The sequence below is a fragment of the Ornithodoros turicata genome, chromosome 3 (assembly GCF_037126465.1).
Source record: "Ornithodoros turicata isolate Travis chromosome 3, ASM3712646v1, whole genome shotgun sequence".
Taxonomy (NCBI): domain Eukaryota; kingdom Metazoa; phylum Arthropoda; class Arachnida; order Ixodida; family Argasidae; genus Ornithodoros; species Ornithodoros turicata.
This window is the reverse complement of record NC_088203.1, coordinates 10,300,089-10,315,983: the sequence shown is the minus strand read 5'-3', so window position 1 is coordinate 10,315,983 and position 15,895 is coordinate 10,300,089. Positions and strand designations below refer to the sequence as shown.

The window sequence follows — 15,895 nt, the reverse complement described above, 5'->3', positions numbered from 1 at the left end:
CCCACCAATGTGAAGAGCGTGTCTAATATAGTCAAATTAATGATAATTGACAGATATTCAGGAGCTATCCCATCGGAAAAAATAGCCGAACATCATGCTCTACGCAGGTCGCACAGAATAGCGCACGATGAATAGCGCAATCTTTGTCAGTCCGACGAAAGGAGGTTGGAAACCCAGCCCTCTCCGACATTGCAGAAAGAGATAAAACAGGCACGGCTTATCACGTCCGACTTTCGCTGGGATAATGCTTTCCCTCTCCCAATTTTAGGAACTGTTACTTTTTCTACTATCACTCTGTGGGCTGGCTTCTGAACCTCCTTTCGTCGCACTGAGAGCGATTGCGCTCAAAAAGTCATCGCGCGTTATGGTCCGGTGCCCCGAAAAGCATGATATTCGACTATTTTTTCCGATGGGATAGCTGGTGAATATCACTGTCACTTATCATGAATCTAAGTGAATTCGGCACGCTCTTCATATTGGTGGGGTAAAAAAGTGACCTTTACTTGGCAAATTTCCAGTTCGCAAATATTTACATAATTAAACTTGGAGTACATGACATTCACGTTAGGAGGTGGCAAAAACCTAATAAGAACAAATGCTGTTGACCGCATGATTCTAGGTGGCGTAGTTTTTTTATTGTAATTCAATGACACGTTTTCTGGGACACCCTGTATATATATATATATTTCGATTGAATTACCCTCACCCTTCGTTTTGACTGGAATGCGAGCAGGGCTACCAATTTGCAGACGCTCGCAAGACAGGCGACATAGTATCTGTTTTCTCTTAGAAAGGCCTTTCTAAGTGAGCCTTTGGTTCGTCACCCCATTTATGTGATGTTTCAAATCCAGCTCTAAATTTATGCACGTATTTCTTTATCCGTATATCGAACCGTATATTGGCACGATACACAATGTTTTACATACACAAGTTTGAAGGTGGTTGTGAAATACACCCCTGAGAGGTAGGTGTATTTCATTACACCTACAAACTCAAAGGGGAATGAGTTATGGTACTCCCACCTTACACTAAAAAAAAAGTTTAGTGTGGACACCATACCTGGGTAGTAATGTCGTTACTGTATTGAAACTACAGTAATAAATTAATTTTCCTGGGAATGTGTAATGTAATGCATTACTTTTGGTATTATGTAATTTGTAATGTAATTTAATTACATTTTGGCAGTAATTTTAATGATATTACTCGTCGATTTTGGCTGTGGCACTTGGCAGAAAGAGTTGCCGACTGGTGAGTTAAAAGAATTCCAACGCCCACTATAAACGGTGACGCACTCAATCGGCACAGAATAAAATGTGTTCTTTTTATAACGTAGTGTTGTCTGACAATGAATTTCCACATCCTCAATATCATTGCGATAACTCGCATCGTCTATTAGACGATTTCAGAAATTGCATGGATGGCCCACCAGAGAGCGCCGTGTTGCGAAAGCCCCGCTGCACCTTGGGATTTAGTTTTCATGAGTCAGAGAAAAGAAGAGCGCAAACGGTTTCGGTTTTCTCTCTCCTTCACCTCCCGCACCTTCGAGCAACAGGCAGACGAGCACAAATGTAAACCATTTCCCACGACGCATTGCGCGATGCGCGTGACTTGGGCGACGGAGGGCCCCCGTGCGGAGCACAAGGGCAATATCTGAAATCGCTTATTCAGAAGCCTTTACAATTGTTTCGTTCCATAGAGGGAAGCAATCTGAGCATTCTTCCGGAGCAATTTCGGAGTTTGAGGCTTCATTTTTTACTTTAAATGAATGCTCTCTCAAACGATCATTTAACGCTTTGTCTGGCCAATATAACAGAAACCACAAGATAGGGAGATCTGATAAACATTTGAACAACAGGGAACGAATTTGTTCCGGTGATTATTACAGGCAACTTCAGGTTTCGCGAAAGGCGATCAAGACTGAAGTTGTCCTTGATAACAAGGCTGACTTGAAATTTCTACGATGAAAGATGAAAGTCACTGAAAAGGTTAGCCAGCTGTAGGGATCGAACCCACATCCTCTGGATTGCCGGTCCAGGGCTCTACCAATTGAGCTAAGCTAACACGCCTCTCCAGCGACTTTCGGGGTGCGTCATCTGAAGGGACGACAAACCAGCCACTCACTCTCACTCACCCTCCTTTCACTCTTACATTTTTGCTCACTCATACACACATTCATACGACGGAAATCGACGCAAGCGGCACCTGTTGAACAAGAGATAAACTGATGTTCTGAGGCTGGAACAACATAGAGGGGACAGATACAAACAAAGCCTCAAATTGCCTAAGAAATCAACGATGAAAGGGTGAGTGAGAGTGAGTGGCTGGTTTGTCGTCCCTTCAGATGACGCACCCCGAAAGTCGCTGGAGAGGCGTATTAGCTTAGCTCTATTGGTAGAGCCCTGGACCGGCAATCCAGAGGATGTGGGTTCGATCCCTACAGCTGGCTAACCTTTTCAGTGACTTTCATCTTTCATCGTTGATTTCATAGGCAATTTGAGGCTTTGTTTGTATCTGTCCCCTCTATGTTGTTCCAGCCTCAGAACATCAGTTTATCTCTTGAAATTTCTTGCGACGGCCAACAAGTTGTGAGACACTTAAGGTAATACGACACGTTTGGAAACAGAAGGCTTAGTTTCAGGCGAACGAGGAAGGAAGGTGTTTAACAAAACATGTAACATGTGTAACAAGTAACCAAGTAACATGTGTTGGGGGTAACCAGCATCATTCAAACGGAGAAGCTGACTCTCCGCAGAGAGAAGGATCTGATGACAACAAGATTTCTGTACCGCATTCGATAGAATACCTGTGATCGAACCCCGTGTTACAGTTTTGGAATGGCAACTTGAAGCGGGCAAAATTGGTTTAGCTTGAGATTTGCCGTAAGCCCAGCAAAGAACGGGTTGTAACGAAAGTCAAGACTCTGAAGCACACCAACACTGGGGAACTCAATAGTGAACACAAGCTCCGGGGCCGCGGACACAATTACATTCTTACATTGAGCAATAACACTTCCATTGGTAGAAACGAAAACCAGGTCATCTACTAACCTTCTTACAGCGACGTCATTTGAAGACAGAGGATATAAAGGATAATACAGCATTTGTGTCAGCAACCCATCCGTAATCCTCGGTCCGGCCTTGAGCAGACTTCTTGTTCCCCCGAACCGGCCCTTTTTGTCGTCAACTGGTTGTTCCTGCAGTATATAATGTGAAGCAGTAGTATGTGAAGTAAAATTTTCAGCTGTGTTTGAGACTTCGTGTTGTCTGTCCTTTCGTGTTCCCTAGACTCGGGGTTTTACATTATGCACCATTTTTCAGGTTTGTATTTCAATACAAAATATAAATACGTGTATTTCTATTTTAAATACTATTTTTAATGCAATGTATTTAAATACTGCCCATCCCTGGGGCAAAGACACATAGACACAGCGGGTGGTTGCGTGAACTGTCTTCTGTTCTGTATGGATGCGTGCTGGTGTGGGCGCAACAGATGCGCACGAAATATGCGCACTCATGCCGGGGTAAAGGCTTGCATCTAGTAAGACGATGGATGAGCCGCAGCTTTTTTGGGGGCAAAACTGGCCCTGCTCTACAAAGCTATCGTTGTGTTGTTGGATAGACAACAATGAACCGTTTTTTTCCACTACGGAAAGCAATATAACCAGAATGTTAACCAAGTTCATAAGCATTCCTGTAAATGCCTGTAAGGCGGGCTCCCAATCTATTGACTGTTTCAGGCTGGGAACCATTAACATGATAGTCGTGGAGACAGCGATTAATGACGAGCCCGTCGAGAAGAGGGGCTGCATGAATTTCCCAACCTCAATGTGGTATGACCCAGACGGCCAGTACCAGCCCTCCTTTGTAAGTACACAAACGTTTTCCTGTCCTTGTTCATACTCTTTTATCGTTCGCTTGCCAGGAGAGGCGGTCAGAGCTAAGTTGTGCTGGACTATACTATTCGACCACACCTTATCTTGACCGACCTATCTCCTCCTGTCTAAAAGCGATCCGTGTGGTGAACCGTACAGTTGCTCCCACTCGCAAAAAATTCACCGTACTCTTTTCATTCACAATGGGAGTGTCCAAGTTCGAATTTAACCAACCCCAACAGGAAACCTCCTCGCATGCCTGTTTGAGTAGTGGCATGGTACCATACGACCAAGTAAGACATCTTTCTTTTCCTTTATTTGCCTGCATAAAATGCGAGTTCCTAAGCGCGACCTATACTGTCAAAGGATTGCGCTGGCTCAGTATCCTTTAGCTTTGAAGTGCATTGCCAGGCTGTACGCCGAAATAAAACATTCTATCAAAATCTATTTTCTGAAATAAATCCTTTAAAAATACACGCCCTCAAAATAAACGTTGTTATAGGCTACACGATGTTCTTTTCGGTGAGACATGCTATTATGTTTCTAACTCATGTTTGTACATTACATTTGTTCAAATAACAACTTTGGGTTTCAAATATCCAGTTTAAAAGTGATGAGGACGGTGCGCGTATGAATACAGGACACGCACTCTTGACCCTTGAACCAGCCGAGCGCCGAGCTGTGAAAGCGCGATGAGCGCACTAATTTCCGCGGCGGACGTAGAGCCGTCGGTTGTCCATCAATCAGGGACGGTGATTTATTTCGAAGCGTTTATTCTTCGAAGTTTACTTTTCGGAGTTAATTTCGATCGCGTGGATTTTCTCATGATTTATATTGAAGAGATATCTTTACCATATTTATTTTTGAACGGTTTATTTTTACATGATTTATTTCGGCGTCATCCCCATTGCCACAGCGATGTGCACCAGACCCAGCCGACCGTTGACACATTACTATCGTATAATGCGCAAGACCCACTCATGTGCGATGCTAAAGGGAAGCTTAGTGGAACAAATTTACCTGCAAGTGTTTCTAGACCTCAACGAACACCTCTGCACACGAAACATGGATCACGTGACGGCGCCCCGCCGCCTTTCGGCGGCTTGGTTCTTCATCATCCAAACACACATGTCCGTTTCGGACCGTTGTTGGACCATGTCGGACCGTTGCTTTTTATTAAAGATTTTGCGCATAGAAAATTCTGGTCTTCGTCGTCATTAACTCAATTACTTTATAGTTTTTTTTCTTCTCGCACCGTCCGTCTGCCTTCTAGCATAACTAACATTTCGACATCACATGCTTTCTCGTCAGCTCTCGAGAAGGCTTTTACTAAATGGTAGTGACTTATCTCTCCACGCGATTGTGCATTGTTATTTACTATGCTACCTCCATTGGCCCTCAAAGATCTGCAGGGCACTATCCCCTGACTTACTTCTTTCGAGAATGTGCCCGCCTGGCCATATAACTCAACAGCAAAAACTGAAGTCTGTTGCAGTCATACCTTTTTTTTTTTGTAATAAAAAGTTCTCTTGTGCAGCTAAACTGTTGCGTAAAATGTTTCAGGTATGCAGCGGCAGTCCAACTCTTTACTCGCAATCCACACAGAGCTCCACATACACGCAACAAACCTTGGCAAAGGTTGTCTCCTCCGGAAACTCCATATACAGCTTTGAAACGGCAGACACCCTACTGGACAAGGTGGGTCATCTATGAAAATTCTCTGAGTGCTTGTGCTGCTGGGTGAGCTGGAGAGTATAACCTCTTGCCGTGGTTTCATAGCCTCCATTTTAGCAGCAGCAGAAACTCCCGTGCCCGAATTTTTGTTTGCTGTGCTGGCTCGTTTTCATTGGCAGCCGGTTTTGCGAGCCAATCAGGAGGTTGGTTGGTTGGTTGGTATTCTTTTCATTCGACGGTCACTCACGTCTGCCGGCCATACGAGAATGCAAGCTCCATGATATAACCGGGAAGCGACGTCTCCGGGGAGTAATTGCAGCTTCTGGACCCCTAGACTGCAATTTCTCCCCATTTTAGTCCCCTAACCCGACGTTTACTCCCCAGGGCTGCAAATCACTCAACTTTGCAAATACTCTTCCGAATGAAAGGGTCAGTTTGATGGCATAAGACTGGCAATTTTTCACCCACACAGAGTAAGAAACAGTTAGCGCTTCTGTCTTGGCAAATTGTGCTCTATGTATGTAGCAAGATTTTATATCACACGATATATCACGGTTGACTCTAGGACAGAGCGTGAAATGCAGCCTCCACTGTGAAAGGGGATATTTTTCTGTGGTAATGCATTTAGTCCCCAAAAGGAGTAAAATTAGAATGTGGGAAATATCTTGTGGAATCCTGTCCGTTGAGTCTGTCACGGGTCGTTCATGGTTGTCTGGATGGAAAATTAGGGAAGCCGCATAGCGAGAGACACCCTGTACCACTGAGTTCTGCTGAACTCGTTCCTGTGTGCGTGCTGTTCTGCTCGCCGATGCTGTGTTGCCATGACAACAGCGCCGCATCCGCCGCATCCGCAACGCATGAAAATGCAATAGTATAGCGAACCAGGCATAAGAGCGATTGAAGGAACCTAATGGGTATTTACTTTCTTGTCCTCCAGATTGTGTGCACAGAAATGGCGTACGGCCACCGAAATGTGGGTTTCGTCTTCTACGACAGCGAGTTCGCAGCTGGCGACGCCAGTTGCGATGGACATCCGGGGGCGTTTGCCCGTATGCGGTTAGTCAGGAAACGCTTTGACGATCTCATGCAAGGCGTTGCACCTCCCGCGTTCGATTACACAAAATGCATATTGTGAGCTGGAAAATAAAGTGTTTACGACGAACTCAGCATGGTAGTCCGATTTCTAAAACAGACAGAACTGGCTTGTGCAGTAAAGAAGCAATGCAATTCTCTGTTTAATAAGTAGTTTTCTCACACACATTCCTCATGTGTCGATACAATATGTGGCACGCAGATAAGCTGGAAGTGGTGTTGTGATATCTTTTGCGAGGCAACTTTTAGTGCACACAATAGCGGGATGTCTTTCAGAAGGGGAAGTACACCCACTATCCCCTACAACACTTCGAATGTATCCAGTTCCTGTATAAGTGAGGAATGCAGGACAATTGCTTAGTAATCGCTGCTAGCTTGAAATATCGTAAATCACCTTCGTGGGGCCAAAGCTACTTCCCAATGTCTTGATGTGCACATCTTATATATGGTGACCTTGATGCTCATGAATATGTGAAGCAACGTTATGATCCAGATATCCAGCCACAGTATCATGAGCCATTTTACCGGAACCAGGTTTCCATTACCATTGCTTGTCCATGTGCGCACACATGTGCATGTTCACGATACTGTGGCACCATTATTGTAGCACAAGACGTTGCTTCACCAGTGCTGCTGTATGTGCCTTTTCCCCTGGGACCTGAGCAAGGAGAAGCAGAAATTATAATAGTGTTGTTGGTGTAATATTGGTTTTGCTAATATTGTTAGGAAATGTGCAAAGAGCATCTATATATTTAAGCTGCAAAATGTGATCAACAATGTTAACAGCATAGCTTGGCCCAGCTGTACCCCTTTTAATAGGAAATTTGTCAACCAATGGACAGCATACATGTGTTATGACGGTGTGCTATACAGAGCAAATGTGGCCCTCTTGCAACGTTCTATGTGTCAAAACGATGATTCACGAGTCTTTCATGACTACAGCTATTTCTGCCAAACTGTGATGAGCATGCTGACCGTCATCCCTTGCTGGTCAAGGTACTCGGCAGTATACACTGTTAGAAAAATTTATACCTTTTGGAGTATAAACGGCTTGTCCCAGGGCTTCCCACGCATAAATACATGACCAAAGGAACGATAACAAAAAAGAAATTACCTGGAGACACTCGCGCACAAACTCACAAAGCATGGATGTGAATCGGAGAAGAAAGAAATTAAGTAACAATTAGCATTAAATTGGAAGCCAACAAGCAACACCAACAGATATTACGAAAAATATTTCCAGGAGCATTCGGCATTTGCTGGAGAACAGATACATATATAACACACCGCGGCTACACATGGTGGAGACCATCCTTCGCGCGGGAAGCAACTTAAGAAGTGAGGGCGTGTAAATTTATTTTGGGATCGAAGGATTGGCTTCCCTGTGCCCAAGCTCAGACTTCTCCAAACTCATGTAATTTCCTAACCAGCTTCTCTGATTAACTGCGTAGCTTCACATACAACCGCGGGCTATAGGGTTTAGCAGCCCCATATTTGTCGTTCACACGTTCACATTGTGTGCAAGCCATAGTGAAAGTTCGTGCGGACACTGGCGGCAGGTGCCGCATCCCCTTTCAGTCCAAATCTGCCGCCAGGTGAACGACCTCGCAACATTCTGATGCAAAATGCTTCGAGCATTGCACACGACAGTTTTCTTCAGAGCACTCAACCACTGGTTTCGTACCACTCAATCACGCACAAAATCAACTGAGAACTTGGCACGAAACATCTTTGTTAGTAGCGTACCTGCTCGTACTGCGAGAAGCACGGCATTGTCACAATTCACTCACGCTGCACCTCTCACAAAGTGACAACTTAGGCGAGGTTGTGTGTACTGACCATATAGCCGGAGTAAATTAAGACGCAGAGAATGGTGCCCGTATACGTACAGGCGACTCTCGATTTCGCTTTCAGCATGACGAGTGATGATTGCTGGCCTTGCTGGCGATTGCGAAACTGCGAGCCAGTAAACAAGCCAAACAAAGAACCAAACAAACCAAACAAAGAGCCAAAGCGAAAGCTGAGCGTGACGTCAGCTGTTCCAGTGGACGATCGGACGGCGAACTAAAAAAACAGATTTCGCAGTAAATACAGGGTATTCGGCCAAACTATTTTGGAAGTACATTCAGTAGGCATCAACCTTTGTGCCTGCTAGTTTTTGTTGTAATCAGTGGGAGTGGGTTTCCTCCGGAGCTGACCTTTTAAGTCCAGGCGATGTGGTATATTGGTGAGTCAATCATCTTCTGTGGTTGGTGTTACGTTCTGCGGAAGAAACTGAAGTTGGGAATTAAGTACAGGAATCCAAAGGTGTGGAAAAGATAAAGCATGAACACAGAGCAGCCGCAATGGTGAAGGAGAGTTGCAAGGGTCAGCGTTCATTCATGCGTGTTGGGCCCCGTGTGTCCGGCGTTTGTGCATCACGACAATGCATGCCCGCGATGGACAAGCATCATCCCTGAAAGCGATGTATTTGTGATATTTATCGTACACTCTTAAAAATAAAACTCCTTTTTAGGTGCAATTGGGGCGTATTTGGGGTGTATCAACTGCTTTACTCTCTCATTACACCCCCAAGAAAAAGAATACACCGTGTTTTTGGTCTGAAATGGGTGTAATATGTGCATGTCCCGCTCTGCAGGGTGTAATTTCGAGAACTGGTGTGAAAAAGATGTAGTGGCCATCAAATTTCTAATGCTTCGCTACGACAGGTCTGGCAACGGTGTGCTGTTTACTCTGTTTGTTCTCCAGCTGTGGGGGTTGGAGTTAGTTGTGGTAGTTTTCGTGTTCTTTGGGGAGGTCCGTTTGGTGACCTACAGGTCTTTTGACCATCTGAGTTTAGTATGACACTGCAAGGATTACGGTTCCGGGTCTCGAACGGATGCAAGCAACAGATGCGCAGTGCCCATCGGATCGAGTAACTTGTCCGAGCGGCTCGCTGCATCGTGCTGTTTGGTAAGTGTTGTAGGTGTATTTTGTCTCGTCTGGTTGATTGAGATGCCTTTGAAGCGGGTATCTTCAGATTATGTTTGAACCTTAAGTGGAATGCACGGATTAGATCAGAGAACAGTGCGCGTCGCGTTGTAACGGTCACATGTGGCCGTTAGGCAAAGTCAGGGGGTATACGTAACACACGAAGTTGGTGCAATTTGTGGTAGCAGGTAAAGCAGCTGGCAAGAGGTAGCGGGCAATGAAACCACAAGGCCACAACCCTCTGACGCTCTGGCTGTGCGTGTCTTCTGAACAAGGCCCTGGCGTGTTGGTGTGTTTGATGGTGTAATTGGTAGTACACTTGACCAGAAATCATAAAGGTATGGGTTCGAGTCTGGCTACCGACACTTCGATTGCAGCTTTTGTAGGGACATTGGTCTTTTAACTACACTATCATTGTGTGCTTCTTAATTTCTGAGTTATTTTAGTATAATCATCTGATTTTTAACTAGTCACAATTTTACCATGGTTTTGGCGTATTATAGCTTGAGTTGCTTTTGCGCCAATAAAATTCAATCATCATCATCATTTACCGATTGCCTTACTTTCTGTCCTGAGCTGCTTGCATGTTGGCGGGGGCTGTGTTTGTGTAGTCCTAGACTATTTCAGAAATTGCATGGATGGCCCACCAGGGAGCACCGTGTTGCGAAAGCCCCGCTGCACCTTGGGGTTTAGTTTTCAGGAGTCAGAGAAAAGAAGAGCGCAAACGGTTTCGGTTTTCTCTCTCCTTCAGCTCCCACACCTTCGAGCACGAATGTAAACCATTTCCCACGACGCATTGCGCGATGCGCGTGACCACTGATCTCGATTGTAAAAGGCTGGATCGCGAATAGGGAGCGCGAGCGTGAAGAAACCGGCCGCCACCTTACTGTACCCACAACAGTCGCGGCAGCGATCATGGCAACTTGTTGCAATTACGGTCGTACCAACTGTACTGGCAAGGTTACAGGGCCTAAATTTATACAGGTGAGCCACTCTTTATCGAGGAATAAATAGGCGTACATTCTGTATATTTAGTTGACCATTATGAAGTGTTTTTTTGCCCAAAACGAGCACTGGATGCAGGTTGCTTGATCGCTCTGCCGACGTTCAATCGAGCACACTTGCATTTTACCCGGCGGCAAATACAGTTTGAGTGCATAATATGCTTGAAAGAACACGTTACACTACACAGGTAGTGTTGTTATCAATATATGTGCGAGCACTCGAGCGCTTTTTTGCATGCATTGCTAGCATGGTACACGGTGTTCTCTGCGGAAGCAAGTGCCACATTCCTTTCTTTGAATTACCTTCACGCACAAGTTCGGTATTACGTCATAATGAGACCACGATTGTCACCTTTTTCCTGTATTGGTATTGTTTTGTGCCTTGGTTTGATTTGTGACAAAGAATCCTACGTAACGGTGGTGTGGCGCGACCTGAATAACGCCTTTGTGTCTGAGCTGTACCGTAGGCTTGTTACGATAGTAATAATTTGTAGCGTGTAGTGCTATTTGTAGCAGTTTTTAAGGCAAAAGTGGTCTCTCAATACAGGTTTCGTCATGAGGGCTACCCAGTGAATAATCTGTGCAGTGTGATACGGCTGGGTGTACAGGTAAGTATCACGTTCCTCATCCACTGGTTTCTACTTTACAGGAAGGAACAACCTCAGTGCACGCACTGTGGTTAGACTCTCTCAGTTTTGCATATTTTCTTACATGTTCACATCAGAGACACACCTTACACTTTAGGCTCCTTCACCCAGCAATATAATATTAGAGATTATAATTCTTTTTAGAAGAGTTCCCCATATTCTTTTTAGAATAGTTTTTAATCTTTTTAATTTTTAGAAGATACAGGGATTGTAAACCATGTTTTAAATTGCCAACTTCAGTGGGATATATATGTTGGTCGAAAGTTGGCAATGTCGGCGTCATGTTTCTGGTTTCTATGATCATCAAGCCGACATTGCCAATCTCTGTGGGGTGTTAATCGTAAGTTGACATTGTCAGCGTCATCTTGCTGGTGTCGGTCAACATCGAGCCGACATTGCCAACTTCAAAGTGATATCGGTCGCAAGTTGGCATTGTCGGCTACATGTCGCTTGTTTCGGTCAACACCGAGCCGACATTGCCAACTTCAGCGTGATATCGGTCGCAAGTTGGCAGTGTCGGCTAGATATATCGCTTGTTTCGGTCAACACCGAGCCGACATTGCCAACTTCAGCGCGATATCGGTCCCAAGTTGGCAGTGTCGGCTTGATGTCGCATTTACCATCAACATCGAGCCGACACTGCCAACTTCTGTCGTACATCGGTCACAAGTTGGCAGTGTCAGGGATATGTTGGGCCGAGATGCCCAACTTGCTGCCGATATCGGCCCGATGTATGTGCTGCCTGGGGTGGGACATCTAATGCATATTGAGTAGAGCTGCAAATTTGGAAGAATTTTGAAGTGCAGAAAACAAAGCTGCCATTTTAATTTTTAAAAAAATGTAAATGAAAACTATGTTTTCACTCTTGCACAGTCTATATTTGTGAACCAACAGATGAGGGAAGAAACCCTAGTGTAATATGAATTATAGATACAGACCTCATGCTTCAGTGAAACCAACAAGGTTGCATGTAAAGTTATATGAAGATCCGAAATTGACTTTTGGCAGCATGCCAGAGGACCGCCTTCTTTCTTAGGTAACACGGATTAGTAGGCGAAGTGGGACTGCATGTCTGCAGCATACATTAGGCCAAATGGGACCCCCTGCAGTTCGAGGTCGGTGAACCTGCTAAGGGATGGCGAGATAATCTGCTAAGAAGCATTAGGCAAAATGGGAATAGGCGAAATGGGAAGACACGCCCCAGCCGGCCGCGCTGCCACCCCGCCGGCGAACACATCCACCCCCAACAACCACACTTCCTGGATAACGGAAGGACGACACACTTGAAGCATAATTAAAAGTTGAACAACTGTAACGGGCCAGCGTATATGTTTAACCCGTGTGGCTGAAGGGAGCAAAATTTAGAGATCAGGTAGGATTCGCGATTTTTTCGTTTTATGTCATTTGTATATCCGGATTCAAGGAGTACAATTGATAGATGAGTATTAAAGTCATGTCCCGATGCATTAAAGTGTACAGAGACAGGGGTGGGGCGATTATTAATTATGTCAGATTTGTGGCCATAAAATCTTTCTCGCATGGAATTTGATGTTTCACCAATATATTGGACGTTGCATTTTTTGCACATAATCAAATAGCATAAATTAAATGAATTGCAATGTAAAGAGTGTCGTATCTTGAATGTGAAGGAATTAGCGTTACTAGAGATATATGTACATGGGTTTATGAAATGACATGTTTGACAACGTGTTTTATTGCAAGGAGAGCAACCGGGTTGCTGTCGCACTAAGCGGGAGGATGTGAGGATGTTGCGAATACTGCGAGATCTGCGGAAAGTTACAACTGGAGCAGTTGGGAAAATATCTTTAAGTTTTTCATCGCTGTGCAATATGTTCAGATGACGTTCAAAAATGGATCTAGCGTTGTTCAATGTTTTGTTGTAGACGGTGACGAAAGCGATATCATCGCGCTGTTTTATAGGCTGATGGGAGAGCAATGTATCTCTCTGCAAAAAACTACATTTTAATCGAGCGTTCTCTATCAGTTTCGGCGGATAATTGCGTTTCTGAAAGTCAACTGACATTTCTCTAGCGCGTTCAAGAAAATCATTGTCGTTAGAGCATATGCGCTTAAGGCGTGTAAATTGGCCGTACGGTATATTCCTTTTTTGGAAATTTGGGTGATGGCTTTGGAAGTGTAGGTATTGACGTTTATCAGTTGGCTTCTTGTAGAGGTCGGTAATAAGTTTCCCAGATTGTATAGATATATTAACGTCGAGGAAATTTACCGAGGTATTAGAATGGTTACAAGAGAATTTGATTGTATCGTGAACCGAGTTAAAATGTTCAAAAAACGAGCGCAGCGAATCTTCATCGCTAGACCAAATAACAAAAATGTCATCGATGTATCTAAGAAAAACTAGAGGTTTCGTCGGAAAAGAGTCCAGTGCTTTCTGTTCGAATCGCCCCATAAAAATATTTGCATAGTTCGGGGATACACGTGATCCCATAGCTGCACCTTGCACTTGGACAAAATGGTTGTCATTAAAAGTAAAGTTATTATATTGGAGAACGAGTTGAAGAAGGTCAATAATGGCGGAAGTTTGGAGGATCTCAGAAGGGAAGGAAGAGAGGTAAGATTCCACGGCGCCAAGACCTTCGTCATGTGGTATATTGGTGTATAGCGATGCAACGTCCATGGTAACGAGAGTCATGTTACTAAAATCCATAAATTGGTCGTTTAACGAGTTAATTTTGACTAGGAAATCATTGGTGTCCTTGACGTATGATGGAAGAAGCAACGGAATGTGTTTTATGCAGTGGTCAACAAGAAGGGATATGTTTTCAGTCGGTGTGTTGATGCCTGAAATTATCGGTCGGCCAGGGTTGTTCTCTTTATGTACTTTGATGAGGAGGTAGAAGGAACCAGGTGTGGAGTTCTTTGGTTTGATGAAGTCTGCAATGTTGCGTGGAATCAGGTTTTTGTCAAGGAGCTCGGTAATACTTTTGTTGATAATTTTACAAAACGATGCCGTAGGGTCATGATCAAGGGGTCTGTAAAACGAAGGGTTAACCAGGTGCTCGTTAGCCTCACTAATGTAGTCTGAGGTATTCATAACAACGATGCCGCCGCCTTTGTCAGCGGGCCTAATAATGATATCATTCCGAGATTTAAGATTTTTCAATGCAATTCTTTCTGATTTTGACAAATTGCAACTTATGTTGTTACTTGAAGACGTTAGTGTGCGTTTCATGTCATTAAAGACTGCTTTGATGTAATTATCAATTTGATGGCTAGTTTTGGAAGGGTCCGGGGTCCAAATGGAAGGTTTTTTGAAAAGAGGTCGACCTATCTGTTCGTTACCGTGAAAGAATGTTCGTAGGTGCATTCTTCTGCCTAAATTTTGTAGATCGTTAAGAATATCAAACTCATCAATTGTTGGCGGGGTAGGGACGAAGCTTAATCCTTTAGAGAGTACATTGATTTCTGTTTGGTCTAAAGTGGAGCTAGACAGATTGAACACAGTTTGATATTCTTAACGATCTACAAAATTTAGGCAGAAGAATGCACCTACGAACATTCTTTCACGGTAACGAACAGATAGGTCGACCTCTTTTCAAAAAACCTTCCATTTGGACCCCGGACCCTTCCAAAACTAGCCATCAAATTGATAATTACATCAAAGCAGTCTTTAATGACATGAAACGCACACTAACGTCTTCAAGTAACAACATAAGTTGCAATTTGTCAAAATCAGAAAGAATTGCATTGAAAAATCTTAAATCTCGGAATGATATCATTATTAGGCCCGCTGACAAAGGCGGCGGCATCGTTGTTATGAATACCTCAGACTACATTAGTGAGGCTAACAAGCACCTGGTTAACCCTTCGTTTTACAGACCCCTTGATCATGACCCTACGGCATCGTTTTGTAAAATTATCAACAAAAGTATTACCGAGCTCCTTGACAAAAACCTGATTCCACGCAACATTGCAGACTTCATCAAACCAAAGAACTCCACACCTGGTTCCTTCTACCTCCTCATCAAAGTACATAAAGAGAACAACCCTGGCCGACCGATAATTTCAGGCATCAACACACCGACTGAAAACATATCCCTTCTTGTTGACCACTGCATAAACACATTCCGTTGCTTCTTCCATCATACGTCAAGGACACCAATGATTTCCTAGTCAAAATTAACTCGTTAAACGACCAATTTATGGATTTTAGTAACATGACTCTCGTTACCATGGACGTTGCATCGCTATACACCAATATACCACATGACGAAGGTCTTGGCGCCGTGGAATCTTACCTCTCTTCCTTCCCTTCTGAGATCCTCCAAACTTCCGCCATTATTGACCTTCTTCAACTCGTTCTCCAATATAATAACTTTACTTTTAATGACAACCATTTTGTCCAAGTGCAAGGTGCAGCTATGGGATCACGTGTATCCCCGAACTATGCAAATATTTTTATGGGGCGATTCGAACAGAAAGCACTGGACTCTTTTCCGACGAAACCTCTAGTTTTTCTTAGATACATCGATGACATTTTTGTTATTTGGTCTAGCGATGAAGATTCGCTGCGCTCGTTTTTTGAACATTTTAACTCGGTTCACGATACAATCAAATTCTCTTGTAACCATTCTAATACCTCGGTAAATTTCCTC

The 15,895-nt window shown here is 44.0% G+C and overlaps 1 protein-coding gene and 1 non-coding gene across 4 annotated transcripts in view; one reads left to right on the top strand and one right to left on the bottom strand.

The window, feature by feature from the left end:
• The window catches only part of LOC135388033 (uncharacterized), a 33,458-nt gene extending 26,746 nt beyond the window's left edge, over positions 1-6,712 (top strand). For 2 of the 3 annotated variants that reach the window (XM_064617313.1, XM_064617312.1), the window contains 3 exons: positions 3,737-3,863; positions 5,435-5,569; positions 6,483-6,712. In XM_064617313.1, coding sequence (XP_064473383.1) covers positions 3,737-3,863; positions 5,435-5,569; positions 6,483-6,680 — 460 coding nt within the window. In that variant the 3' untranslated portion in view covers positions 6,681-6,712. Of the gene's footprint in view, positions 1-3,736; positions 3,864-5,434; positions 5,570-5,650; positions 6,455-6,482 lie in introns of those variants that run through there. The other variant, XM_064617314.1, reaches the window with a different exon arrangement.
• Positions 1,989-2,061, bottom strand: Trnaa-ggc (transfer RNA alanine (anticodon GGC)). The gene has a single exon. It is a non-coding gene; the product is annotated as a tRNA-Ala (tRNA).
• Positions 6,713-15,895: the final 9,183 nt, after the last annotated feature.